Raw genomic sequence first — 27980 nt, forward strand, 5'->3', positions numbered from 1 at the left:
ATTAACCTCGCCCATTAACAATTTTTTCGTATGTCTTTCCGTTTTCGAGATAGCCGTTTCGCGCCAAAACTTCAAAGGGTGGTTTCACCCCTTAAACTCGAGTTACCGCAGCTAAAAAAAAATACGTGTCGATTATTTTTGGCTGCTTTATAAGTGTACGAAGTTTCATCAAAATCGAAGCCGGACCGTTCGCGAAGGTTCCTTGTTAATCGAGCTTCGACGCTTTCCTAAATTTTGTGGATAATAGGATACACCGGTCTCCCTGAATATTTCTTCATCGAACGTAGGCGAGTTTCGACGCTTGCCAAAACCACGAGACAAAAGAATACTAAAAGATCAAATGGCGTTATGGAATAGACGCGTTCACATTGGCACAGACACAAAAGAATTGCAGAACTCGTTCTATTCATCGAACTATTCACGTTCGTCGAGCATTGATGCTTGTCTAGCTAGCTCCCTGAATATCCTTCCACTGAACGCGAGCGAGCTTCGACGCTGACCAAACTCACGGGATAAAAGAATAGGTACATTCCTAGCAAACGGCCCGTTCACCGATCGGGGTGAGTTATACGTAATTCGATTCGTCTAATTCAGTACATTATTGATATGCATTTCATTATCTGCGGAAATTTGTTATTTTTTTATAATCTTGTCGTAAAGTTACAGTAAGAAAGTAAGGTTAAATATATTTTGATAGGTTTACAGGTGGAAACAAGTGACTATCGTTACTGTGTACCTAATTTGTTAAACATTTATTGAATGAAATTTCTACTATTTCTGCTAATATTTCATTGAATAAATCACCATTTTACTATTAGGTACATTTACTAAATACATAATGGCTCAGGTATCCAATGAAGTTGCTCTTCTTGAAAGTATAAAATATTGATAGTATTATATATTATAAAAAAGATTAAAAAATGTGTGGCATGCCTCCAAGTGGTTTCAATTTAATTTGTGTAAGCATCAGTAATGGGATCTTCAAAAGAAAAAGGAGGGTATAAACACCTCACTGTAAACCATACTTTACATTTTAAAGACCCAAAAACAGGCACTCATACAAACACAATTGAAACTACATGGAGGCATAGTAAACATTTTTTGCCTGAATATTGTCGGTTAGTATTTGCAATTTCACACGTTTTTTAATATTTTTTGTAACATATAATACCATAAATATTTTCTATTTTCAGCAAAAAAGATAATTTCATCGGATATCTAAGCCATTATGTATTTTACAAATCTTACAAGCAGGGGAAAGATGATTTATTTAATTAAATATTAAAAGAAATTTCTGAAATTTCTTTTGACTCTGTAGAAAATGAAAATATACCAGATCTAGACGATAATGAAATTTAATAATAAAAAAAAGTTAAATCAACGCACTACATACAATTGTAATTTATTATATTGTCCACCCATAATCAGTGTCACAGGGGGGTGGCAACATTTTTTACTGTTGCTGCATGTACTGTCTAACTACAAGTACTGTCTGAGTAGGTCTGGGTTATATGGGTGGGTGGGGGGAGTAATTGTTGCTGCACATATTGTCTACCTGATCGACTCATGAAAAGTCTATGCGTAAAAAAATGATTTTTATGCATACACGTTCTACAAATTCCCATTTGACAATGTAGCATTATCAAATTAGATCAATCATTTATAATTTGTAACATGAACATAGCAACGATAGTCACTTGTTTCTATCTGTGAACCTGTCAAAAAATGTACTTAACCTTACTTTTTACTGTAACTTTACGCCAAGTTTATAAAAAAATAACGAATTTCCGCAGATAATGAAATGCATATCAATAATGTACTGAATTAGACGAATCGAATTACGTATAACTCACCCCGATCGGTGAACGGGCCGTTTGCTAGGAATGTTCCAAAGAATATTAAAGGATAATTCTCTAATTTAATCAATTGTAGACCGTTACAGTTACTTTATGTATACAATGTAGTTTTAGACCGTTAGAGGTAATATGTATGTATGTGTCGCATGGCTTGAGACCCGGGCAAACGGTGCCGTGGGCAACCGATTCGGGCCGGGTGCAAAAAATCGATCGACTGCACGTGTCGCGGAACTCGTCGAAGGATCAAGAATGTTCCGCGGCACCAGAGATGCCAGAAAAGCACCGAAGGTGCTTTCTCACACTATGCCAGATCACGCGTACGTGAGCTCGTGGAGTTTCGGAAAGTCGACAAAGGCAAACTGACACATGCCCTCTTTCTCGATTATTCCGAAGCTGCCCGAAGTAATTTCGGTCCGCCTCGTGGGAGTCGAGAGAGAAAGGCTCACATTTGCCTTCTCGCTCTTAACAACTGAAATCCGACCTTCTGTCTACGGCATATGATTTGGAATCTCGAGCCGTGATTTTCGACTGCCCAGGCATTTTTATTTTCCGACCTATGTAGGCGCATATAAGCAAAGTACCCATAATGGAAAAAAAATTTTGTAAAATTTATTTTACGGAAATACACGTTTTAAGACCCCCTGATCATATTTTAATTATTGAAAAAAAAGAAATTTTTTTTTATTATTCCTACGTATGAGTGTACATATGCATATTAATAATACGATTTCTTAAAATCAAAATTCTTTAAGATTGAAAATTAATAAATTAAAATGAGAGTCCACTCTTTGCCAGTATCGTGCACGCTGTGGCATTTTTCAATAAGAAGAGTTCTTATTTTTATAACATAAACAAAAAAGTAGAATTAATAGTTGCGGAAATTAATTAATAATGATTTTCCTCGATATATTTTGAGTTAACCGTATCAATTTGATATGACGAACTAAATATTATGTTTGATTTGGCTTAATTTTGCATAAAAAAATGATTGTATCGATCCATAAAAATTAATAATGTGCACGATACCGCTCAATGGAAACCACGGAAAGGTGGTGGTCTCTTCCATCAGGAGGGAAATGTAAAAAACTGTTATTTAATTATGCAATGTGCAATATTGAAATGTTTAAACTAACGTAATGAAAAAAGAGCTCGTGAATACATTAATTTTTGATTAATGTACATACGAGCTATAGTCACAAGATTCCCACCATCAAACCGTTTCAAAACAAAGGAATAGTGATCCCGTTTGCCAGTGTGATACAAAGTATGGATTGGATTTTAAATTTGAAAAGGACATAGTCGAATATTTTTAAAGGTACAAAACATAGCGTTTCATTTTAGAACAGTAACATGAGTTAGCAGGTACTATCATAAAACTGTTTTAGCCAGTTATATCCCTTTTTACCTGAAGTATAAGGTAAAAAGTACGAGGTACAAGTAAATCGAAATCCGAAAATCATTCACATTATATCAATGTAAATGAAGCGGCCTTTCCATCAGAGTTAAATACAAAATTTTGTAATTTCTGTGAGAACAGAATTCTCATTAGATGTACGTGGTTTTTAAAATTTTTATGTTTTGACTGTTTTTACGAAAAATACCATTCAGATTCATGTACTTCATATATTGAAAATAACACATGTTAATTGTAATTAGTAAATTCAACTTTAAAAAAAAATATTCGAAGATCAGACAAAAATATAATGTCACATTTAGTGTACGATTAAAATATAATTAAGAAAAAAAAGATTTCTTTTAGCAGGGTTCGAATTTGCAGAGCAAAAGAAGCTCGAACTTGCAGCCAAACACCCCATCATTCACGCCACACTAGTTATTGGTGAATTTGGTTTTATTTTTGAAGATAAGTAGCTGTAATAACTTTAATAATATCTTGCAGTAAAACTTAACCCAAAACCGGGTACCATTCCAACTTTCCCTTGCTAGAACCGAGTTTTCAATTTGTTTTAGCGAAAATCCCAGCCGGTTAAGCTGCTTACTGCTGTTTTTAATTACCAAGCATTTATTTCTCAATTAACCCTTTGCGAGTAAAACCATTTTGCACATTATTCTAAAACATTTGTGGTATTCGTTTTCAATGCGATTTAAGTAAGCATATACAGGGTGTTCGGCCACCTCTTGTAAAAATTTTAATGGGAGATTCTAGAAGCCAAAATAAGATGAAAATCAAGAATACTAATTTGTTGATGGAGATTTCGTTAAAAAATTATTAACGTTTAAAGTTTCGTCCGTACTGAATTTTTTTCTCGAAAGTGCGTAGGATTTTGGGAATATGTTTATGTTATAAAAATAAGAACTCTTCTTATTGAAAAATGCCACAACGTGCACGATACTGGCAAAGAGTGGACTCTCATTTTAATTTATTAATTTTTAATCTTAAAGAATTTTGATTTTAAAAAGTCGTATTAATAATATACATATGTACACTCATACATAGGAATAATAAAAAAAAATTTCTTTTTTTTCAATAATTAAAATATGATCAGGGGGTCTTAAAACGTGTATTTCCGTAAAATAAATTTTACAAAATTTTTTTTCCATTATAGGTACTTTGCTTATGTGCGCCTACATAGGTCGAAAAGTAAAAATGCCTGGGCAGTCGAAAATCACGGCTCGAGATTCCAAATCGTATGCCGTAGACGGGAGGTCGGATTTCAGTTGTTAAGAGCGAGAAGGCAAATGTGAGCCTTTCTCTCTCTCCTCCTACGAGGCGGACCGAAATTACTTCGGGCAGCTTCGGAATAATCGAGAAAGAGGGCATGTGTCAGTTTGCCTTTGTCGACTTTCCGAAACTTCACGAGCTCACGTACGCGTGATCTGCCATGTGTGAGTATCGCACCGGGTGCTGAATCTGGCATCTATGGCCCCGATCGCCCAGGAGTCTCCGTCTATTCGATTGTCGTGCCGTAATAAAGAGCATTGTGAATTGCAAGTTTTTCCCATTTACCTCCCCTTGTCTACACAATTTAACGAGATAATGCCATTAGTGAACGAGGAACAAAGTAGTATGCATAAAAGAAACACTGGATACTCGATTAAAATAGTAATACTGCGATATACTAATTAATAGAACCTTTGTAGGGTTCGGTGGTACAAAATTATTAAGTATGCTAATTATGAATGTTCGCTAAGTACAGAGGAACTATTAGGTACGACCGCTTCGCGTCTGCTTTCGACGATGACTGACGAATCGTTCGAGCTCGACCGCTCTCGGCTAGCTCCGGAGAGGATCCAAAGAGTGGGGAGTTACTCTCACTTCTCCGGTCTCCGGACTTGCTCACTATTAGCGCAGTCTCACTGTGGCGTGAACGCGGGTTGAACTCACTCCCACGTATCAGACGACTGTACGTGGTGACAGAAATGGCTTGGTCAGCACTTGGCTAGAGTCTGCGACCGGATATGGGTTATAGCGCGATATCGCGTTTAGTTCGTGACCACATTCCTGAGCACACATGCACTATCGAGACAGGATGTTTGGGCTGCAGTAGGATTGAACCGCCATTCAGCATTGGTTGTGAGCCGCAATCGAGCTGTACAAAACAAACAAACTTTTTTGTTTGTTTATCGGGAATACAGAAGCAACAAAAGTTAATTGCCGGTCTTGGCACGATCTTTTTTGATGGTTACCGACATCGTGCCGATCGACTCGTCGGCATACCGTTCGGCTTTTCAAGCTATGCTATCCAAGACAATGTAGGTTTTTACAGTGTTTGGCTTTGCCGAGAAGTAGTTAGGCCGATCGACCGTGCTACATGACAAATGCCGACGCAGTAGTGACGCAGCTTTAGAGATTCGTTCAGTATGAAAAAAGGTGAGATTGAAGAGAAGTTCGCCCTGACAACGAACTCTTATCTTCGTATAATAAACACCATGAGCTGCATTGATTGTACCATGTTTGAAGTTATTTCATCATTTATGTCCTCCCATACAGATTTAAAAATGTTTTCTACCTCTTCTTGGTTCGAAATCAGTTTATTTCTAAGTTTTTGGTTCAATTCTTCCCAAAGACGCTCAATTGAATCGAGATGTGGGGACTAGAGAGGTATTTAACTCTTTGGGGCATGCTGGGATTAAAAGTGTCCCACCTTTTTGATGCACCGTAATGCATGGTGGAACATTTTTAGTGCCACCTCGAAATATTGCAATGGTCGCATGCGCATACTGTTCAGTGATGACTTGTTGGCTAGGCACGCCGATTGGTCGTAGCGTAGTGGCGACGCACAGTGGGCCGGATCAACAATTTTAGTGACATTTTAGTATAACTTTTAAACCATTAAAGATATCAAAGTATGGTTTCCACAGAAAAATATTACAAAATTCTCCCGTTTTAATAATGTACAGAATATTTTGTAATTACTTCTACCATGTCTAATTAATTTTATATTTGTTTATTTAATTGGTCTCTGCAATGTTTTAAATGTAATTGTTTCCAACAAATGTAGCGAAATAAACCAGAAGTGTATTCCTTATTTCATATATATTATTTTCTTAGACAATTTGTATTGAAAAATAAGAAGTGTATTCCTTATTTTAGATATATTATTTCCTTTGACAATTTATATTGAAAAACATTTAATTTTTGGATTATATAGAAATAAATAAATGTGAGTGTGTTCCGCCACCCCGGAGAAAAATTTTAATCGGAGATTCTAGAGGCCAAAATAAGTCGAAAATCAAGAATACCAATTTGTTGATGGAGGCTTCGTTAAAAAGTTACTAACAATTAAATTTAAAAATGTCAAATTGTTCTGAAAAAATTATTTTTAATTGGAGGGGTCAATCACAGTCATTTTTGGTGAATAGACATACCCCCGTAATCCCACCCACTTTCGAGAAAAAAATTCCTTACTAAAATTATCATTTCTGGCCAGAAATGTAACCCCGAAATTTCGTGCGAATTTTTAAAACGTCATAACTTCTGAACGGATGGGACGATTTTAATGTTTAAAAAAGCAAAATACGCGCATTTTAGATGAAGAATATGTAGAAATTGCAAAAATATTCGTAGAGTTGGTCCTTGACCCCGCAAAATGAGAAAAACAGCATAGAAATGGTCAAAACTTCAATACGACCATAACTCCTACAATAGTGAATATATTTCAATGAAACTTTTTTCTGTAGTACAGCTCATGGGTACCTACGAAAACGTATTAGGCAAGATTTTCGTACAACATTAAACAAATTTATTAAAAATTAAAAACGAATTTTTAAAAAAAATCGACAGGAGGTAGGTGCCTAAATTTTCGGCGAAAAAAAAATATTTCAGAACGTTCTGGAAAAATTATTTTCGGTTGCGGGGGTCAATTACAATCATTTTTGGTCATGAGACATACCCTCGAAATCCTACCCACTCACGAGAAAAAATTCGAGAATACGTAAATTTTTTCGACAAAATTAAAAAATTTCAAATCGTTCTGGGAAAATTATTTTCGGTTGCGGGGGTCAATTGCAATAATTTTATGTGAACACACATATCCCTGAAATCCTACCCACTTTCGAGAAAAAAATTCGAGTAGGTACTGAAATTTTTAGACGAAATTAAATGCCTAAATTTTTCGACGAATAAAAATAATTTCAAATCTTTCTGGGAAAATTATTTGTGGTTGCGAGGCTCAATTACAATCATTTTTGGTGAATAGACATACCCTCGAAATCCTACGCATTTTCGAGAAAAAAATTCGAGTAGGTAGACAAATTTTTCAACAAAATTGAAAAGTTTCAAATCGTCCTAAAAAAATTATTTTTAGTTGAAGGGGTCAATTACAATCATTTTTGGTGAATTGACATACCCCAGAAATCCTACGCACTTTCGAGAAAAAAATTCTAGCAGGTAGACAAATTTTTCGACAAAATTAAAAAATTTCAAATCGTTCTGGAAAAATTATATTTGGATGCAGGGGTCAATTACAATCATATTTGGTGAATAGACATACCCCCGAAATTGTACGCATTTTCGAGAAAAAAATTCCTTACCGAAAATCTAATTAGGTGCCTAAATTTTTCGACGAAACAAAATAATTTCAAATCTTTCTGGGAAAATTATTTTTGGTTGCGAGGCTCAATTACAATCATTTTTGGTGAATAGACATACCCTCGAAATTCTACGCACTGTCGAGAAAAAAATTCGAGTAGGTAGACAAATTTTTCAACAAAATTGAAAAGCTTTAAATCGTCCTAAAAAAATTAGTTTTAGTTGAAGGGGTCAATTACAATCATTTTTGGTGAATAGACATACCTCCGAAATCCTACGCATTTTCGAGAAAAAAATTCAGAATGGATGGAACTTTAAACGTTAATAACTTTTTAACGAAGCCTCCATCAACAAATTGGTATTCTTGATTTTCGCTCTATTTTGGCCTCTAGAATCTTCCGTTAAAATTTTTCCCAGGTGTGGCCGAACACCCCGTATACATTGTTGCTAGAAATGATCTTTGTATCATCACGAGACGGTTAGGAAATTCAACATACGAAAATATAATTTCATAGTATATACTATTGTGACGTCAGGCTACGCCTGATGACTCCCAGACGCATCTCTTACATTATTAAGATTATTATTATTAAGATAATTCTACGCCTAAATCATTGTACAGTGGCTCACGAAAGTATTCGAACGCTTCCATATGCAAACTTGAATGGCCGAAATAATGTACATTAAAGTAATTTTCTGAAACAAGTAGATGTCAATAGGAAGATGGAAGTCTTAAGATTATGCCAGTAAAATTTGAAAAGGATTCAACAACGTAAAGAGGAGTTATGATACATTTATTAGAAATACGCATGGTAAGCGACTCACAGAAGTATTCGAACGCTGCATGTATTATTAAATTATTTAATATTAATATTTTGTTGGACCACCTTTAGCAGCTATAATGTCTCTTAGCCGACGTTCCATACTATAAACCAATGATTTTGTAAAACTACACTTAATGGAGTTCCATATTTCTATAATTTTATTTTTCAGTGTTTGCTTTAATGTTATTTGAAATTTATTTAATCTTTTTCCGATTTCAGCCCATAAATTTTCAATCGGATTTACGTCTGGACTTTGCGGTGGAGTAATTAACATGTGTGGTGTGTTATAGACGATCCATTCTTTTACAATTCTGGCAGTATACTTCGGATCATTATCTTGTTTGAAGTGGAAATCTTCCAATAGTCCTAGTTTACTGACACTTTCTTTAAGATTATTCTTTAAAATATTTAAATACTTATATTTATCAAGTATTCCGTCGATAAATATTAAATTTCCGGTGCCACTGGCAGCCATACACTCCCATACCATGACCGATCCACCTCCGTGTTTCATTGTTTGATGCAAATGTCGAATTTCCAATTCTGTATTTGGTTTTCTCCACACATAATTTTGACCATCTGAGCCAAAAATATTAAACTTTGACTCGTCCGAAAAGATGACTTTATCCCAAAAAGAATTATCTTTATTAATGTAGGTTTTCGCAAAAGTCAATCTTTTTTTACGATTTACCGCATTAATATATGGCTTCTTTCGCGGTACTCTGCCATGAAAATCATTGTTTCGTAAGATTCGTCGACATAATTCAATAGGAAGATGGAAGTCTTAAGATTATGCCAGTAAAATTTGAAAAGGATTCAACAACGTAAACAAGAGTTATGAGACGTTTATTAGAAACACGCATGGTAAGCGACTCACAAAAGTATTCGAACGCTGTAATACTGTTGATAGTTTTTCATCTTCCTTTGCACTGAATGTAAACATCATTGGTAAATGAAAATATTGGTACGTTCACTTGATGTTAGGATATCGTTTCAGTAACACTAACGTAAAAGTGTGCACAATAGTATTTAAAATGAACACCAAAACGTCTGAAACCAAAAAGTGTGAAAGAGAAATAATATTACGATTGCATGAGGACGGCAAATCGTATAACGAGATTGCCGGGATTGTGAACAGAAGTAAGTCTGCGATACATTATATCATAAAAAAGTCAAAGAATGAGGGAACACTTGCAAACGAAGCTCGATCAGGTCGACCAAAGAAATTGACTGCAAGAGAGGAGAAAGTTATCATTCACGAAATAAAAAAGAATCCTACTATATCCGCTCCTCAACTCGCAAATATGGTGGCTGATATGTTTCATAAAGAAATTCACCCGGAATTATGTCGACGAATCTTACGAAAAAATGATTTTCATGGCAGAGTACCGCGAAAGAAGCCATATATTAATGCAGTAAATCGTAAAAGAAGATTGACTTTTGCGAAAACCTACATTAATAAAGATAATTCTTTTTGGGATAAAGTCATCTTTTCGGACGAGTCAAAGTTTAATATTTTTGGCTCAAATGGTCAAAATTATGTGTGGAGAAAACCAAATACAGAATTGGAAATTCGACATTTGCATCAAACAATGAAACACGGAGGTGGATCGGTCATGGTATGGGAGTGTATGGCTGCCAGTGGCACCGGAAATTTAATATTTATCGACGGAATACTTGATAAATATAAGTATTTAAATATTTTAAAGAATAATCTTAAAGAAAGTGTCAGTAAACTAGGACTATTGGAAGATTTCCACTTCAAACAAGATAATGATCCGAAGTATACTGCTAGAATTGTAAAAGAATGGATCGTCTATAACACACCACACATGTTAATTACTCCACCGCAAAGTCCAGACGTAAATCCGATTGAAAATTTATGGGCTGAAATCGGAAAAAGATTAAATAAATTTCAAATAACATCAAAGCAAACACTGAAAAATAAAATTATAGAAATATGGAACTCCATTAAGTGTAGTTTTACAAAATCATTGGTTTATAGTATGGGACGTCGGCTAAGAGACATTATAGCTGCTAAAGGTGGTCCAACAAAATATTAATATTAAATAATTTAATAATACATGCAGCGTTCGAATACTTTTGCGAGTCGCTTACCATGCGTATTTCTAATAAATGTATCATAACTCCTCTTTACGTTGTTGAATCCTTTTCAAATTTTACTGGCATAATCTTAAGACTTCCATCTTCCTATTGACATCTACTTGTTCCAGAAAATTACTTTAATGTACATTATTTCGGCCATTCAAGTTTGCATATGGAAGCGTTCGAATACTTTCGTGAGCCACTGTACAATGATTTAGGAGTAGAATTATCTTAATAATAATAATCTTAATAATGTAAGAGATGCGTCTGGGAGTCGTCAAGCGTAGCCTGACGTCACAATAGTATATACTATGAAATTATATTTTCGTATGTTGAATTTCCTAACCGTCTCGTGATGATACAAAGATCATTTCTAGCAACAATGTATACGGGGTGTTCGGCCACACCTGGGAAAAATTTTAACGGAAGATTCTAGAGGCCAAAATAGGGCGAAAATCAAGAATACCAATTTGTTGACGGAGGCTTCGTTAAAAAGTTATTAACGTTTAAAGTTCCACCCGTTCTGAATTCTTTTCTCGAAAATGCGCAGGATTTCGGGGGTATGTCTATTCACCAAAAATGATTGTAATTGAGCCTCGCAACCAAAAATAATTTTCCCAGAATGATTTGAAATTTCGTGAGCCACTGTATGTATTTACTAGTTAATTTTCCGTAAACATTTGTAACCCGCCGCTAACCTTTCGCTGACAATGAGTGAGCAGTTAGCGACCGACGCACGAGCAGCCATAGATGCCAGATTCAGCACCCGGGGCGACACTCACACATGGCAGATCACGCGTACGTGAGCTCGTGGAGTTTCGGAAAGTCGACAAAGGCAAACTGACACATGCCCTCTTTCTCGATTATTCCGAAGCTGCCCGAAGTAATTTCGGTTCGCCTCGTGGGAGGAAAGAGAGAAAGGCTCACATTTGCCTTCTCGCTCTTAACAACTGAAATCCAACCTCCCGTCTACGACATACGATTTGGAATCGCGAGCCGTGATTCTCGACTGCCCAGGCATTTTTACTTTCCGACCTATGTAGGCGCACATAAGCAAAGTACCCATAATGGAAAAAAAATTTTGTAAAATTTATTTTACGGAAATACACGTTTTAAGACCCCCTGATCATATTTTAATTATTGAAAAAGAAGAAATTTTTTTTATTATTCCCATGTATGAGCGTACATATGTATATTAATAATACGATTTTTCCAAATCAAAATTCTTTAAGATTGAAAATTAATAAATTAAAATGAGAGTCCACTCTTTGCCAGTATCGTGCACGCTGTGGCATTTTTCAATAAGAAAAGTTCTTATTTTTATAACATAAACAAAAAAGTAGAATTAATAGTTGCGGAAATTAATTAATAATGATTTTCCTCGATATATTTTGAGTTAACCGTATCAATTTGTTATGACGAACTAAATAGTATATGTTTGATTTGGCTTAATTTTGCATAAAAAAATGATTGTATCGATCCATAAAAATTAATAACGTGCACGATACCGCTTAATGGAAACCACGGGAAGGTGGTGGTCTCTTCCATCAGGAGGGAAATGTAAAAAATTGTTATTTAATTATGCAATGCGCAATATTGAAATGTTTAAACTAATGTAATGAAAAAAGAGCTCGTAGATACATTAATTTTTGATTAATGTACATACGAGCTATAGTCACGAGATTCCCACCATCAAACCGTTTAAAAACAAAGGAATAGTGATCCCGTTTGCCAGTGTGATACAAAGTATGGATTGGATTTTAAATTTGAAAAGGACATAGTCGAATATTTTTAAAGGTACAAAACATAGCGTTTATTTTAGAACAGTAACATGAGTTAGCAGGTACTATCATAAAACTGTTTTAGCCAGTTATATCCCTTTTTACCTGAAGTATAAGGTAAAAAGTACGAGGTACAAGTAAATCGAAATCCGAAAATCATTCACATTATATCAATGTAAATGAAGCGGTCTTTCCATCAGAGTTAAATACAAAATTTTGTAATTTCTGTGAGAACAGAATTTTCATTAGATGTACGTGGTGTTTAAAATTTTTATGTTTTGACTGTTTTTACGAAAAATACCATTCAGATTCATGTACTTCATATATTGAAAATAACACATGTTAATTGTAATTAGTAAATTCAACTTTAAAAAAAATATTCGAAGATCAGACAAAAATATAATGTCACATTTAGTGTACGATTAAAATATAATTAAGAAAAAAAAGATTTCTTTTAGCAGGGTTCGAACCTGCAGAGCAAAAGAAGCTCGAACTTGCAGCCAAACACCACATCCTTCACGATACGCTAGTTGTTGGTGAATTTGGTTCTATTTTTGAAGATAAGTAGCTATAATAACTTTAATAATATCTTGCAGTAAAACTTAACCCAAAACCGGGTACCATTCCAACTTTCCCTTGTTAGAACCGAGTTTTCAATTTGTTTTAGCGAAAATCCTAGCCGGTTAAGCTGCTTACTGCTGTTTTTAATTACCAAGCATTTATTTCTCAATTAACCCTTTGCGAGTAAAACCATTTTGTACATTATTCTAAAACATTTGTGGTATTCGTTTTCAATGCGATTTAAGTAAACATATACAGGGTGTTCGGCCACCTCTTGTAAAAATTTTAATGGGAGATTCTAGAAGCCAAAATAAGATGAAAATCAAGAATACTAATTTGTTGATGGAGATTTCGTTAAAAAATTATTAACGTTTAAAGTTTCGTCCGTACTGAATTTTTTTCTCGAAAGTGCGTAAGATTTTGGGAATATGTCTATTCACAAAAAATGATTGTAATTGACCCCCGCAACCGAAAATAATTTTTTCAGAACGATTTGAAATTTTTTTTTTCTTCGAAAAATTTAGGCACCTACCCCCTGTCGATTTTTCTTAAAAATTCGTTTTTGATTTTTAGTAATTTTATTTGACGTCCTACAAAAAAATTGTTTAATACTTTTTTGTAGGTACCCTTGAGCTCTGCTTCAGAAAAAAGTTTCATTGAAATATATTCACTATTGTAGGAGTTATGGGTGTTTGAAAATTGGACCATTTTTATGGGGTTTTTCCCATTTTGCGTGGTCAAGGACCAACTTTTCGAATATTTTTGCGATTTGTACATATTCTCCACCAAAATACGCGTAGTTTGCTTTTTTAACCATTAAAATCGTCCAATCCGTTCAGAAATTATGACGTTTTAAAGATTCGCATGAAAATTCGGGCAGACATTTCTGGCCAGAAATTAGATTTTCGGTAAGGAATTTTTTTTTTGAAAATGCATAGGATTTCGGGGGTATGTGTAATGACCAAAAATGATTGCGATCGACTCTTGCAACCGAAAATAATTTTTTTAAAACGATTTGTAAAATTTTTTTTTCTGCCAAAAAGTTTCAACACTTACCTGATTTTTTGTCTCGAAAGTGAGTAGGATTTCAGGGATATGACTATTCACCAAAAGTGCTTATAATTGACCCCTGCAACCAAAAATAATTTTTCCAGAACTATTTGAAATTTTTGAATTTAATTGTTAATAACTTTTTAACGGAGCCTCCATCAATAAATTGGTATTCTTGATTTTCGTCTTATTTTGGCCTCTAGAATCCCCAATTAAAATTTTTCCCAGAGGTGGCCAAACACCCTGTAATGTATACGATTTCATTTAAGTTTTTCTTTTCTAGAGAAGATAAAGAAAAAGTTTATTTAATTTTTTTTACATAAAATTGAATTCTTCCCAAGATTTATATGAAACACTTAAAAGATCTTTTATAAATTACGCCTATGTATCGGAACAACTATGAAACAAGAGATATAATCATTATTATCCATGGGCTGATTATAGACAAAGACTAATCGGACTTTGAAATGAGAACATAAAACTTAAATGTAAAGTTCCATTTAAATTCATTCAGCCATTTATACTCAGTCGTATTAATAATATACATATGTACACTCATACATAATAATAAAAAAAAATTTCTTTTTTTTCAATAATTAAAATATGATCAGGGGGTCTTAAAACGTGTATTTCCGTAAAATAAATTTTACAAAATTTTTTTCCTATTATGGGTACTTCGCTTATGTGCGCCTACATACAGTGACTCGCATTAATATTCGGACACCATGCTGTGTGCGAGATTATTGCTCTATATATTTGTTTACACTAGTGTTATTGAATTGTTTTTTTCGTAATATATTAAAACACTTATTGTAGTTAGTAGAAACATAAACTTTATTTATTTCACACACATAATTTTTTGCAAAATAAGTGATAAAGTCAAGAATGTCGAAATTTAACATCGCAAAAATATTCGGACAGTGAATAACTTACATAAATTTTATATAAAATATACATATTTTTTGAACAGTATTAATATTTTGTAGGTTGACCCTTTTGTCTTATTACTTCCTGTAATCGTTTGGGCATAATTGTTATAATTTTCTTTAAATATTGTGTTATACATTTCCATTCTTGTAATAAACGTTCTTTTAATTCTTTTATTGTTTTTATGGGTGTTGTTCGAATTTTACGATCCAATTGATTCCATAAATTCTCAATAGGATTTATATCTGGCGATTGAGGCGGAGGGTGTAACACTTTAGGACAGTTATATAGTAAGTATTCCTGAACGATTCTCGATTTGTGCTTAGGATCGTTGTCCTGATAAAACTTCAAACTATTGCGTATGTTCATATTAACAGCACTTTTGATTAAATTTTGTTTCAATAAGTCTAAATATTTCATCTTATCTAAAATGCCGTCGATAAAAACTAGTTCACCAACACCTGCAGTTGAGATGCAACCCCACACCATTACACTGCCATCGCCGTGTTTCACTGTTGCTCTCAAATTTTTTAATTTCAATTCTTTGTTGACTTTACGCCATATCGTTCTTCGTCCATCTGACCCAAAAAGATTAAATTTGCTTTCATCCGCAAATATTACATTGTCCCACCATGTTTGGTCTTTAGAAACGTAGTCTTTAGCAAAATTTAATCGTTTCTTACGATTCACTTCGTTTATGTATGGTTTTCTTCGTGGAACCCTTCAGTTGTATCCATGGTTTTTTAATACCCGACGCACTGTGTCGGGATGCACTTTCTTTCCAGATTCTTGGAATAATTCGGCAGCTAGTTTTATAGCACTTTTTTAGGATCATTCTTTATTTTTCTAACAATCTTGCGTTCTTCGCGAGAATCTAATAATTTTGGACGTCCCTTTTGCCGAATTGAATCGATTCGATCTTCATGAATATACCTGTGTATAATATCTGCTACAGTACTCTTGCTTACATTTAGCAATTTGGCTATTTCTCGATATGATTTTCCCTTTTCTTTGTGGTAAATAACCAGTTGTCGAATTTCAAAGGATGTATTTTTGCCTTTTCGTCCCATATTCACTAATAATACGTCTACTATTAACGAAGTCAATAACAGTACTGACTCTTGGATGCACGCTAGACGTTATGTTTACAAACAATGTACACTAGCCAAATAACCGACTGGATCCAACGACTTACTACAGCTAATAAACTGTTGTGTCCGAATATTTTTGCGATGTTAAATTTCGACATTCTTGACTTTATCACGTATTTTGCAAAAAACTATGTGTGTGAAATAAATAAAGTTTATGTTTCTACTAACTACAATAAGTGTTTTAATATATTACGAAAAAAACAATTCAATAACACTAGTGTAAACAAATATATAGAGCAATAATCTCGCACACAGCATGGTGTCCGAATATTAATGTGAGTCACTGTAGGTTGGAAAGGAAAAATGCCTGGGCAGTCGAGAATCACGGCTCGAGATTCCAAATCGTATGCCGTAGACGGGAGGTCGGATTTCAATTTTTAAGAGCGAGAAGGCAAATGTGAGCCTTTCTCTCTCTCCTCCCACGAGGCGGACCGAAATTACTTCGGACAACTTCGGAGAATCGTGAAAGAGAGCATGTGTCATTTTGCCTTTGTCGACTTTCCGAAACTCCACGAGCTCACGTACGCGTGATCTGGCATAGTGTGAGAAAGCACCTTCGGTGCTTTTCTGGCATCTCTGCGAGCAGCCCTCTCCACGGCCGAGACTTCGCGCATGCGCACCAACGTCGCGCCAATCAGAAGCGCAACCGCGTGCTCTCTACCACGCGGAGTAGTCAACCATTCGTTTCGTTCAGTTTGCAGCAAAAACCGGTCGAGAGCGGACGCTCCTTGATTCGGTCAGTCGAAATTAAGCGCGAGCACACACCGGCCAACAGTCTCTTGAAGTCCAACAACCACCAACGATTCAGGAGATCGCTATTCTTCATCCGGAACGCAGTCGAGCCTAACCCAGCCGTTGCTAACGATCTATAAGAACTCACCAAAGTCATGAAAACAGCGGAGACACTGGAATCGGTCAAAATTCTGGAAACTGTTTCGGATTTGCACAAGGTATGTTATATCCTGTTATTTAGCCAATTTAGATCAGTGTTGAAGCTCGACTGAGTTGAATAACAGCGAGGAACTTTTTGTGAATAGATTAGAGGTTTTTATTTCTTTTTATTTTTACAGATACAAAAGAAAACGCGACGCGGGCGTCGACGCGAACGAATCCGTCGGCTCGAAGCCAGCCAACAGCCTCTTGTGGTCCAGGAGCCACCAACGATCCAGGAGATCGCTGATCTTCGCCTGGAGCCCAGTCAGACCGTTGCTAACGATCCATCAGAACTCACCAAAGCTATGGAAACAGCGAAGACACCGGAATCTGTCAAAATTCTGAAAATTGTTTCGGACTTGAACAAGGTACCGGCTAACGATCCCAGTGAGGCAACATGTCTGTCGAGTTGAGTAACAGCGAGGAACCCTTTGTGAATGTATTAGAGTCTTTTATTTCTTTTTATTCTTACAGATGACAAGGAAAACGCGGCGCAGAAGTCGACGCAAACGAGTTCGTCGCCTCGAACGAACTTCGCGTGAAGCCAGCCAACAGCCTCTTGAGGTCCAGCAACCACCAGCGATCCAGGAGATCGCTGATCTTCACGCGGGACCTAATCAGACCGTTGCTAACGATCCGTCAGAACTCACCAAAGTCCTGGAAACAGCGGAGACGCTGGAATCTGTCGAAATTCCAAAAACTGTTTCGGACTTGCACAAGGTACCGGTCAACGACCCCATTGGGGCCATTGTGGACGTTCAGAGATTGTGTTGTATCCTGTTATTCGGCCAACTTAGGTCAGCGTTGAAGCTCGGTTGAGTTGAGTAACAGCGAGGAACTTTTTGTGGATAGATTAGAGGCTTTTATTTCTTTTTATTTTTACAGATACAAAAGAAAACGCGGCGCGGGGGTCGACGCGAACGAATCCGTCGGCTCGAACAAATTTCGCGTGAAGCCAGCCAACAGCCTCTCGTGGTCCAGGAGCCACCAACGATCCAGGAGATCGCTATTCACCCGGAACGCAGACAGACCGTCGCTGAAGATCCATCAGGACTCACCGAAGCACTGAAATCTTTTAAAATTCCGGAAATTGTTTTGGAGTTGAACAAGTTACCGGCCAACGATCCCAGTGGATCATGCGTGGACAACATATTTAGCGGAATCCCCACTCTTTCAGTAACAGAGGCATAAATCATCTCTTTACTATAATTAGAAAATGACTGAATTTTTGTCGCGTGTAGTAATTAAGCCGGATGGTTCGAAATCCGAAAATCCCTAACGTAACACCTACTCACTATGTGAGCTTCGAGTAGTGGAAATCACTTTTGAAACGGTAGTAGATGCAAGTTATAGTGCATACCTAGTATCAAAGAACCCTAAAGAGTTTCTTCAAAAATGGGCCTTCGTTTTCGAGATATTTCGATTTAAAGAACAAGTTATGGGGCAACTTGGTAGAACGGTTGATTACGAATTACAACTTTAAAATGAAAAAATATTTTATTTATTTTTGTATTTAATGTTAACCCTATATGACGTCAATATCAATTGTAAAACAAAACGTACTACCTCCAGATTCGTGGTCAACCGCTCTATCAAGTTGTCTATAACTCGTTCTGCTGGAATGTGTTAAATAATTCATTTACTGGGTGCGTACAAAACTTTGAATCAAAATATCTCGAAAACGAAGGCTCATTTTGAAGAAACCTTTTATTGCTTTTTGATACTAGGTGTGTACTATAACTTGTACCTACTACCGTTTCAAAAGTGATTTTCACTGCCAGAGGCTCTCCTTGTCAGTGACGTCTCGACTTTAAATAAGTCGTAATATGTGTGCCTTGAGATTGTCGAGCTATAGGTTCGGAAGCATTTATTTTATTGTTTTTATTCATTTGAAGCAATTGCTGCGACTGTACATGTGTACGAAATCATTGTTTTTTTTTGTTTTTGATATGACACTCTTAATATCGTTAGGGGGCTGATAGTTTCCATTGTAATTTCCACTAATGGAAATGGGGGGCTGATAGTTTCCATTGGAATTTCCAAAAAGACCCTAATTATATAGTTAAATAGTAAAGTTCTAAAGTTAATCTAACCTGATGTAAATAAAAATTCATTTTATTACTACATTTATTTAATTTCCTTTTACAGACTCTGACATTTAAAATATGTTCAAATGCATTGAAAGTGGCTTCGACCCTTCCATATAAGTCGTCTTTCGAGTTATATGTACCATACACAAAACATAACCTACAAAAAAATTATTTTTTAATAATTGTCCTTTAACATAATACTTTACTCCTGCGTAAGAGATTTATCTGTTGCAAACAAGAATTAAGTTTGCTTAATTATTATTGAATTCTTGTTTTAATTCAAGTTATATATTAGTTTTCATTTTTTTAAATAATTACATGCAATTTTAACCTTTTTAACATCAATTGATTTACTTATATTAGTACACTTATATAATTATGAATTTATGCATTCGTTTTTATTTCTCATTATTATCTTTCAGATTTTAGGTTGTCCTTCTGTAATTGTGTACTGTGTTGCATATTTTATATCATTATATAAGGTGGGGCATTTTAAACAGGTCACCTAAACAACTCGCTTATTTTTGAAGATAGGAGGAAATGCATTAGACCAAACTTACTTGGTATTGAGGGGCTCATAATCTGGTATTACCAATTTTTCTGTAGGTGGAGGCGTCAAGGAGATATGAAGGTCAACTCTGTTTTTTTAAATGGAACAGTATATTTTTTTACTTACATTCTGATAGTGTTTCAAGGCGAATACAGTGACCTATTATTAAGGTCATTCAAGGTCACCCAAAGTCAACTGCAATAGAAAATAAATTGTCTCAAAGCACTCTTCGAACACTTGGATACTTTAATACTGCTACGACAAGTGTTCAAAATGGCAACCTTGAACATGGATACATAGTCTAAATCGTTGCAATACTGATGACACTGCGTGGCAAATTTCATTCGTATCTATTACACAGCAAGTTCTTCTTATATGTTCTTGGTAGTTGGTTTTTCGCGGTACACTTCTGCCTTTAATTTTCCCCACAAATAAAAATCGAGAGGTGTCAGGTCTGGGGATTGTGCCAGCCATTTGTTACTTCCTGATCGACCTATCCAACAATCTCCAAATTTTCTATTTAGAAATTCTGTAACATTGCGTGATGAATGAGCAGGACATCCGTCTTGCTGGAACCACATGGATTGTCGTATATCCAGTGAAGTGTCTTCTAACAATTCTGGCAAAACGTCTTCTAAGATTCTCAGGTACTTACTACTATTTAGCGTGCCATCAATAAAATATGGACCAATTATTTTATTATGAAGAAGGCCTCATCAGACATTTACAGACCAAGGTCTCTGTTTGTCGACTTCTCTCAACCATCATGGATTATCTACTGACCAGTAGTGCATGTTGTGACGGTTAATTGCTCCATGGTTTGTAAATGTGGCCTCATCGGTAAATAACTGTTTACTCAAGAACATTTCATCGTCTTGTAGTTTTCGTAAGCCCCATTCACAAAATTGTAAACGTTTCGTATAATCGTTTTCAGTTAATTGTTGATAAAGTGATATGTGGAACGGATGAAATTTGTTAATGTGACTGATCCCACTTTCGCGTTCCAGTTGTCTTGTACTAACATGTGGATCTCGTATTACAGCTGCTACAATATTTATCGAGTTTCCATCATCAGTTGCTCGTTTGGCAAGATTACGTGTCTTGTTATCCACAGCTGCAGTTTCTTGGAACCTTTTTATAATGTTTGCAAAGACAGAAAATGAATGTTTATTATTACGATCGCGAAATCTTTCACCATACACACGTACAGTTTCCCTCATAATTCTATGATATTCACCATAAATAAGAATCATTTCTACTTTCTTTGCTATCGTGTAACACATTTTAGAAAACTGAACACTTAGACTGAATAAAGCTGTACTCTAATCGGTAGTCAAATTACCAATAATGTTTGAGGATACAGATAAGCTTACAATGTGATTGAATGTTTGTTTATCTTTTGTGAGCCGTGTCACGTAATACACGCATGTGATACACAAGTATTTGAAAAGTATGCTGAGACAATTTATTTTCTATACTAAAATAAAACATCATTTTATTCTTACATATACTTACAATTCTAAGTAATATATGACACATTAAACTTTACACAATGCAAACCACTTTGATTTTAATCATTAATTTCTTATAACTCAGAAAAAATTTAAATTTGGAATGCAACTTAGCCAGTGATTAAAGGCACTCATACTCAACTTACGCTCAAAATTTGTTACAATCGACATTGCTCCTCTTACTCTTATACCTTGAAATCAATACATTTGTGACATGCAGGATGTTCGATCACCCCTAGGAAAAATTGTAATGGGAGATTCTAGAGGCCAAAATAGGTTGAAAATCAAAAATACCAATTTGATACTGGAGGCTTCGTTAAAAAGTTATTATCATTTAAAGTTTGACCTGTACTGAATTTTTTTCATGAAAATGTGCAGGATTTCGGAGGTATATCTATTCATCAAAAATGATTATAATTGACCCCAGCAACCAAAAATAATTTTTCCAAAACGATTTGAAATTTTTGAATTTAATTGTTAATAACTTTTTAACGAAGTCTCCATCAACAAATTGGTATTCTTCATTTTCATCTTATTTTGGCCTCTAGAATCTCCCATTAAAATTCTTCCTAGGGGTGGCCGAACACCCTGTATATTCGCAGATGTAATTTGAATATACATGCATAGTAATGAAAGTATGCAATGATTTACATTGTACTTGTAGTTTGTTCAAATCTGCTTAAAATGTAATTAGTAGTTAACGATAAGATATTTACCGTACTAACAAAAATAATTGTAATAGTGGAACGCTCAAGAAAAATGTCATATGTAAATAATTCGTAAGAGAAAAGTGACCAACGTCTATCAGAAGAATTGGATCTCTAGACCATCTTCAAGCTACTCTGGAATATTATTGCTATATCCAGACATGAAAACATAAGCACAATTAAGTGTTCTAATTCAGTGTTTCCCAAAATGTAACAATTTGAATTATTTTTAGGGCACTTAACAAATTTCGTTGCATTCGTTATCTTCAGTACTGATATAGTAAAAAAATTGTCATTGTTTTTGTATTCTAGCAAGTGTTTCTTTCATGTCATTAAAATCTTTGAGACATTAAAGTGGAACATGATCCAAAATACGTTGTTAAACTTTACTCTAACTACACTGACCAATGCTGCTCCCTAATATATTTAGTATTTTTAACAGCAATGGAATACAAATGATAATTTTATGGTAAGTAACATTTTGAGTCATAAATAATTTAAAAAATCTCCTCTACATGTACTTTGCATAAATTATGTGCCATTGAAATAAATTTAGGCGTTAATTAATTCACGTTAGCAGACTTATTTTATATGAATGTTCAGCTGCTCAAATAACGTCACGTTCGTGTCAATAGGAGATACAAATTACTAGTAGTTAACCTAAAAGAATTTTTCCATTGGAATGTATTATTATTCCCCAGATTTCATTTAAAGAAAAAGATAATCGAATTAAAATTTACCGTCAAGTGCAACAGGTCGCCTAAATCAGTGACAAGAAGAAAGAGTTCGTCGAATAGAAGAAAGACAGCACCAGTGGCTATTAGAAATGGCGTGCAAAATCACTAACTGTGATTTATCACAGTGATCACAAAATCACGATCACGCTCGTGATTAACTCCATTCACGACCGTGATCCGAATGATGGCGTCTTAGTAGCAGTTCATGTTAACTGTGATTGTAGTGTTCCGCTAACTCCCCTTAGTGGGCATTCAAGGAAATAAAAATGCGCCAAATTTAAATTGTATAGTAATGTAGTCTAAGCAATGAAAAAGGCTGCTTAATTGCATATTTTGTAAATTTCAAATGTCAAATTGTTAGAGTCGATTATTTAAATAAATGATAAGTTTGTTGTTACGAAGAAAAAGTATTGCTTAGATGTTAACACTCGCTTTAAAAATAAGAAAAAGTATAAATCATCAGTAATGAAAATTCTTATGTTCATTCATATGAAAACATTAATATTATTGTCACTAATAATTTTGAAAATCGAATTATTAATCAATAACAAATATCAAGTATCCGTAACAGTGATGGACATTCGTGGGAACTTTGGTCATGCGCACTGGAATTTTCCCTCGTGGGATTCTGTATGCCATAGATGTATCTTTAGCGCAAAAAGAGGTGCATGTTGGGAATTCCCATGTTTTGTACAAAATTGAACTTTCTACTTCAAATGCTCGCCAATCACACAAAAATTAACTTATCGAAGATCCCCTACGTATTTCTCTAGCTATACTCATGTAGATTAAGAGAAAATTTTTTGTTTTTGTCTCTTTCCCTGTAACTTCCTTAAATTTTGTTCCTTACCGGGATCCAACGGTACCCTAAATTCTAGTTAAGTGTATACGGTAGTGATCATGCGTTCCAGTGCGCATGCCCAAATTCCCACGAATGTCCATCACTGGTTCCCTCCCTACCAATCAAAAGCGATCACGAAGAATCACGGATCACTGTGAAAAATCACTGTGATTGGGAATGAACGTGATCCAATCACGAGTGATTCTAAAGTTCTAGCCATCCCTAGTGGCTATACGCTTCCTTATAGTTTTATACCTGTGTAGGGAGCATAAAGTAACTTCCTAGTTACTACCGTAGATGGCGCAGTTGGCGCCGATGCCAACTGTCGAGATAGAGGACGGGGTGCTCTAGGGGATTTGTCTCTATGTATTCCCCAGTCCTCGCGAGATAATCAATCGTCTCTAAACCAGCCTGAAAGATAGACGAATAAAAAATCCTAACTGCAAAGCACGTGTATAGTTATTTCCTAGGCCCCATATCCCTATACGTAGGTTACAGCCTACACTTGTTTTGCGTTCTGATCGGCGGTCTAGGGGGATAAGAAGGTGGGTTGGTGCCCATGGAGCGCTGAACCACCCTGCTCGACGAAGCGCGCAAAATAAAACACTTAGAAATTTTCCGTAGTAACTCCAACAAATTTACTTTATTTTGTAGATTGACAAACTTGGCCGTATTTTAGATGCTCGCTGCACTCTCTCGAGAATTGATCTCCGCTGCGAGTTCTGATTTTACCATAAGCAACCCTTGGTGACCCCTATCAAGTTGGCAGCGACGTACGTTACTCAGCGGAGGGAGGATTGGTCAAGCCAATCCTCAACGTCATCACCTCAGTAGGGCGGTTCCTAACATTTTTGTAACATTTATGCTCACTCTGTTGTCTAACGTCCAGGTAGGCTACGCAGGGGTGAGCGAGAACGCGGCATTTTTAATAATAATTTGGGGAAGCCCGTCGTCGGCTCCCCAAGACTCCGCTGTTCCGCAGCCATATGCGGGGGTGGGTTTACGATACGGCAATCGCTATTGAGGAGAGGAAGAGCTCCAAAGATTTCAGGTCTTGAGTGGAGTTTAGGGTTTCCCTTAATGACTGTGTAACGTCCACGTAGCGTATGTACGTCTCCCCACTCTGGTCCCTCGTCCCTATACCACGTATAGTTAGTTACTAGATAGTAGGTAACTAGATTATGGAAACCGTCTCTTAAAAATCACCAAACATTATATTCAAGTTGGTTCGAGAGTTGGCCGTTGCATCCACCGACAATTTTATATTCGAACGTTAATTATTATGTATATTGAAGATGATTTGTAGGATTCAGAGTGCCGCGGACTGTCGTGGTACTAATGAGCAGCCTACGCTGCTTCGCGTTCAGGAAGGATGTGGTTGATTCCAAATGACTGGCACACAGAGGTGTAACCTTAACAATTATGTATTTAATGCACGAACAAATGGCCGATCAAGCGCACAAGCTCTCCGCGTCCTGCTTGACCGGTGGTCTGTCGTCGAGAGAGAATTCTAAAGTAGAACTGCTACTTTAGAATCACTCGTGATTGGATCACGTTCATTCCCAATCACAGTGATTTTTCACAGTGATCCGTGATTCTTCGTGATCGCTTTTGATTGGTAGGGAGGGAACCAGTGATGGACATTCGTGGGAATTTGGGCATGCGCACTGGAACGCATGATCACTACCGTATACACTTAACTAGAATTTAGGGTACCGTTGGATCCCAGTAAGGAACAAAATTTAAGGAAGTTATAGGGAAAGAGACAAAAACAAAAAATTTTCTCTTAATCTACATGAGTATAGCTAGAGAAATACGTAGGGGATCTTCGATAAGTTAATTTTTGTGTGATTGGCGAGCATTTGAAGTAGAAAGTTCAATTTTGTACAAAACATGGGAATTCCCAACATGCACCTCTTTTTGCGCTAAAGATACATCTATGGCATACAGAATCCCACGAGGGAAAATTCCAGTGCGCATGACCAAAGTTCCCACGAATGTCCATCACTGTTACGAATACTTGATATTTGTTATTGATTAATAATTCGATTTTCAAAATTATTAGCGACAATAATATTAATGTTTTCATATGAATGAACATAAGAATTTTCATTACTGATGATTTATACTTCTTCTTATTTTTAAAGCGAGTGTTAACATCTAAGCAATACTTTTTCTTCGTAACAACAAATTTATCATTTATTTAAATAATCGACTCTAACAATTTGACATTTGAATTTTACAAAATATGCAATTAAGCAGCCTTTTTCATTGCTTAGACTACATTACTATACAATTTAAATTTGGCGCATTTTTATTTCCTTGAATGCCCACTAAGGGGAGTTAGCGGAACACTACAATCACAGTTAACGTGAACTGCTACTAAGACGCCATCATTCGGATCACGGTCGTGAATGGAGTTAATCACGAGCGTGATCGTGATTTTGTGATCACTGTGATAAATCACAGTTAGTGAGTTATTTTGCACGCCATCTCTACAACCTAGACGCGAGGCTAGGGGTATTTGCGCACTCGCTATAGTGCCAATATCCCTACAGATTCCGCCACACAGCGTCATCTCTCGGTGAACGTGCCTAAACACATCTAGGGTTTTTAGTACGGGGTTGACCACCTTGTTTCTTTCTTCCTCTCTCTGCGCGGGATCTCGTGGAACGTGCTAGATGTTCCCACGTATCTAAAATATCATGTAAACTGTATTACATACTTTAACTTGTTACTAATAATAAAGGTTTTTGTGAAATGAAACACTGGCGTACAATACTAAACATTTATTAACATATATTTAATGTGTTAATTAATTATCAAGTATCCATTATTAGTAAAAGTTAGTTGATTAATGTAATAGAGTTTAAGCACGTGTAGTATTAAGATTTTATACCTTCGAAGCGAGCTATTAGTCGAGCACGATAAATAAATTAAAGAATGTTATCTACATCCGGCGTAAGGTGACCGGAGGAATATGAGAACGTTCCTGGGCGCGAAGTCTCCACTGGTGATACTCAGGGATACCTGGTATTGCAGGGAGACTTCCACTCCTCTAATTGTCAGTAAATAAAAGGAGCGTCTTCTCCTAATGAACGGATTCGTTAATCGGATTTTAGTCAAGTCAGTCAGTTTATTAATTGAGTTGACAGACATGTCGGTCAGAAGAAGAGAGTCCGGTTAATAGGCCGCGATCATTTGTAACGCGAATTTTATAAACCAAAGTATTCCAATTTTAGTGGTGATTAATTAATTCCTTTCCTTAATCTAATTTTCTGGGTGGCAACAGCATGCGTCAAATTTGAACTAGTATCTTTTAATATTCTTTTACTCATAAAATTGAAATGCCTAAGAGAATCCGTCGTTCCGGTCGTCGTCAACAAATTCGCCGTCTCGCACTCCTTTTTAAATCCGCCGCCAACCCGCAACGCCGCCCCCGGAGGAAAGTCAAACCAAGTAAGTATAGGGAAATCCTTTTGGACCAATGCCGACGGAATCCCGACGTAACAAACTGGTGACAGCGGTGGGATTGCGTTATTTTTCCCGCCAAAATGGATTTCATTATTTTTTCGTATTAAAATATTTCATATTTGGATGTCGTTATTCTTATTTCGTGTCAAAGGATTTCGTATTAAAGGATCTCGCGTTAAAAGATGCCGTGTAAGAGAATTCAGGTTGAACGATTCATGTTGAATAATCCGTGTTGAGGGATTCCGCGTTGGGGGAATTTCGTGATAAAAGGGCTTATGAAACGGGGCAACGGCGCTAAATTTTATACTTTGCTAAATAAAAAGGTTTCGAAATTTTAATCCTCAAAAATAGCGGAGAGGTCACGTCTGTATCGTAAACCCATCGATCCTGAACGCGGCTGTTAAGAAAGTTTACAATATTCGGGTTTTCCGGCTTGATTTGCCCGCGTTGAATTTCATACAATAGTAATATGTATTATAATACGCAAATTCGCATGAATCGCGAACTCTATGGTGATTAATCTAGTTCCAATAAATTCCCGTCACGGCGCTGTATGTACTAAACCCGATTCACGCGATAGCGTAACACTATGTTTATTTCAACAACGATTAACAGAAGTGATGTGCTCCTTCTATAAAACACGTGTTCGAGGCTCGAAAATTAGGCTCAAAATAATGGCCACGACTGTAGCTGTTCGCGTGGTGAAGCGTAAGTATCTTCTAGCAACAAAGAAAACTACATGGATGCTAGTGTGAAAAACAGTTCACCCCTTCGTCAGTAGAGGCGCGACAGCGTGCGCAGCGCCAAAGCTACGGACGCTGGCCACATTTGAACCTCGGGAGACACCTATCTACAGTTGTGCTTATAGTCTATAGTATCTATTTGTAATTAG

The 27980-nt window shown here is 36.0% G+C and overlaps 1 protein-coding gene across 1 annotated transcript; it reads left to right on the plus strand.

Moving 5' to 3' along the window:
• Positions 1-4643: 4643 nt before the first annotated feature.
• On the plus strand, positions 4644-19302 carry LOC143348943 (uncharacterized). Its single transcript, XM_076779719.1, has 5 exons — positions 4644-5685; positions 16940-17195; positions 17316-17546; positions 17653-17898; positions 18064-19302. The coding sequence occupies exons 2-5, from the start codon at positions 17133-17135 to the stop codon at positions 18367-18369; spliced, it is 846 nt and encodes a 281-aa protein (XP_076635834.1). The 5' UTR covers positions 4644-5685; positions 16940-17132; the 3' UTR covers positions 18370-19302.
• The last annotated feature ends 8678 nt before the right edge of the window (positions 19303-27980 follow it).

Source organism: Colletes latitarsis, chromosome 12 (genome assembly GCF_051014445.1).
Source record: "Colletes latitarsis isolate SP2378_abdomen chromosome 12, iyColLati1, whole genome shotgun sequence".
NCBI classification, from domain to species: domain Eukaryota; kingdom Metazoa; phylum Arthropoda; class Insecta; order Hymenoptera; family Colletidae; genus Colletes; species Colletes latitarsis.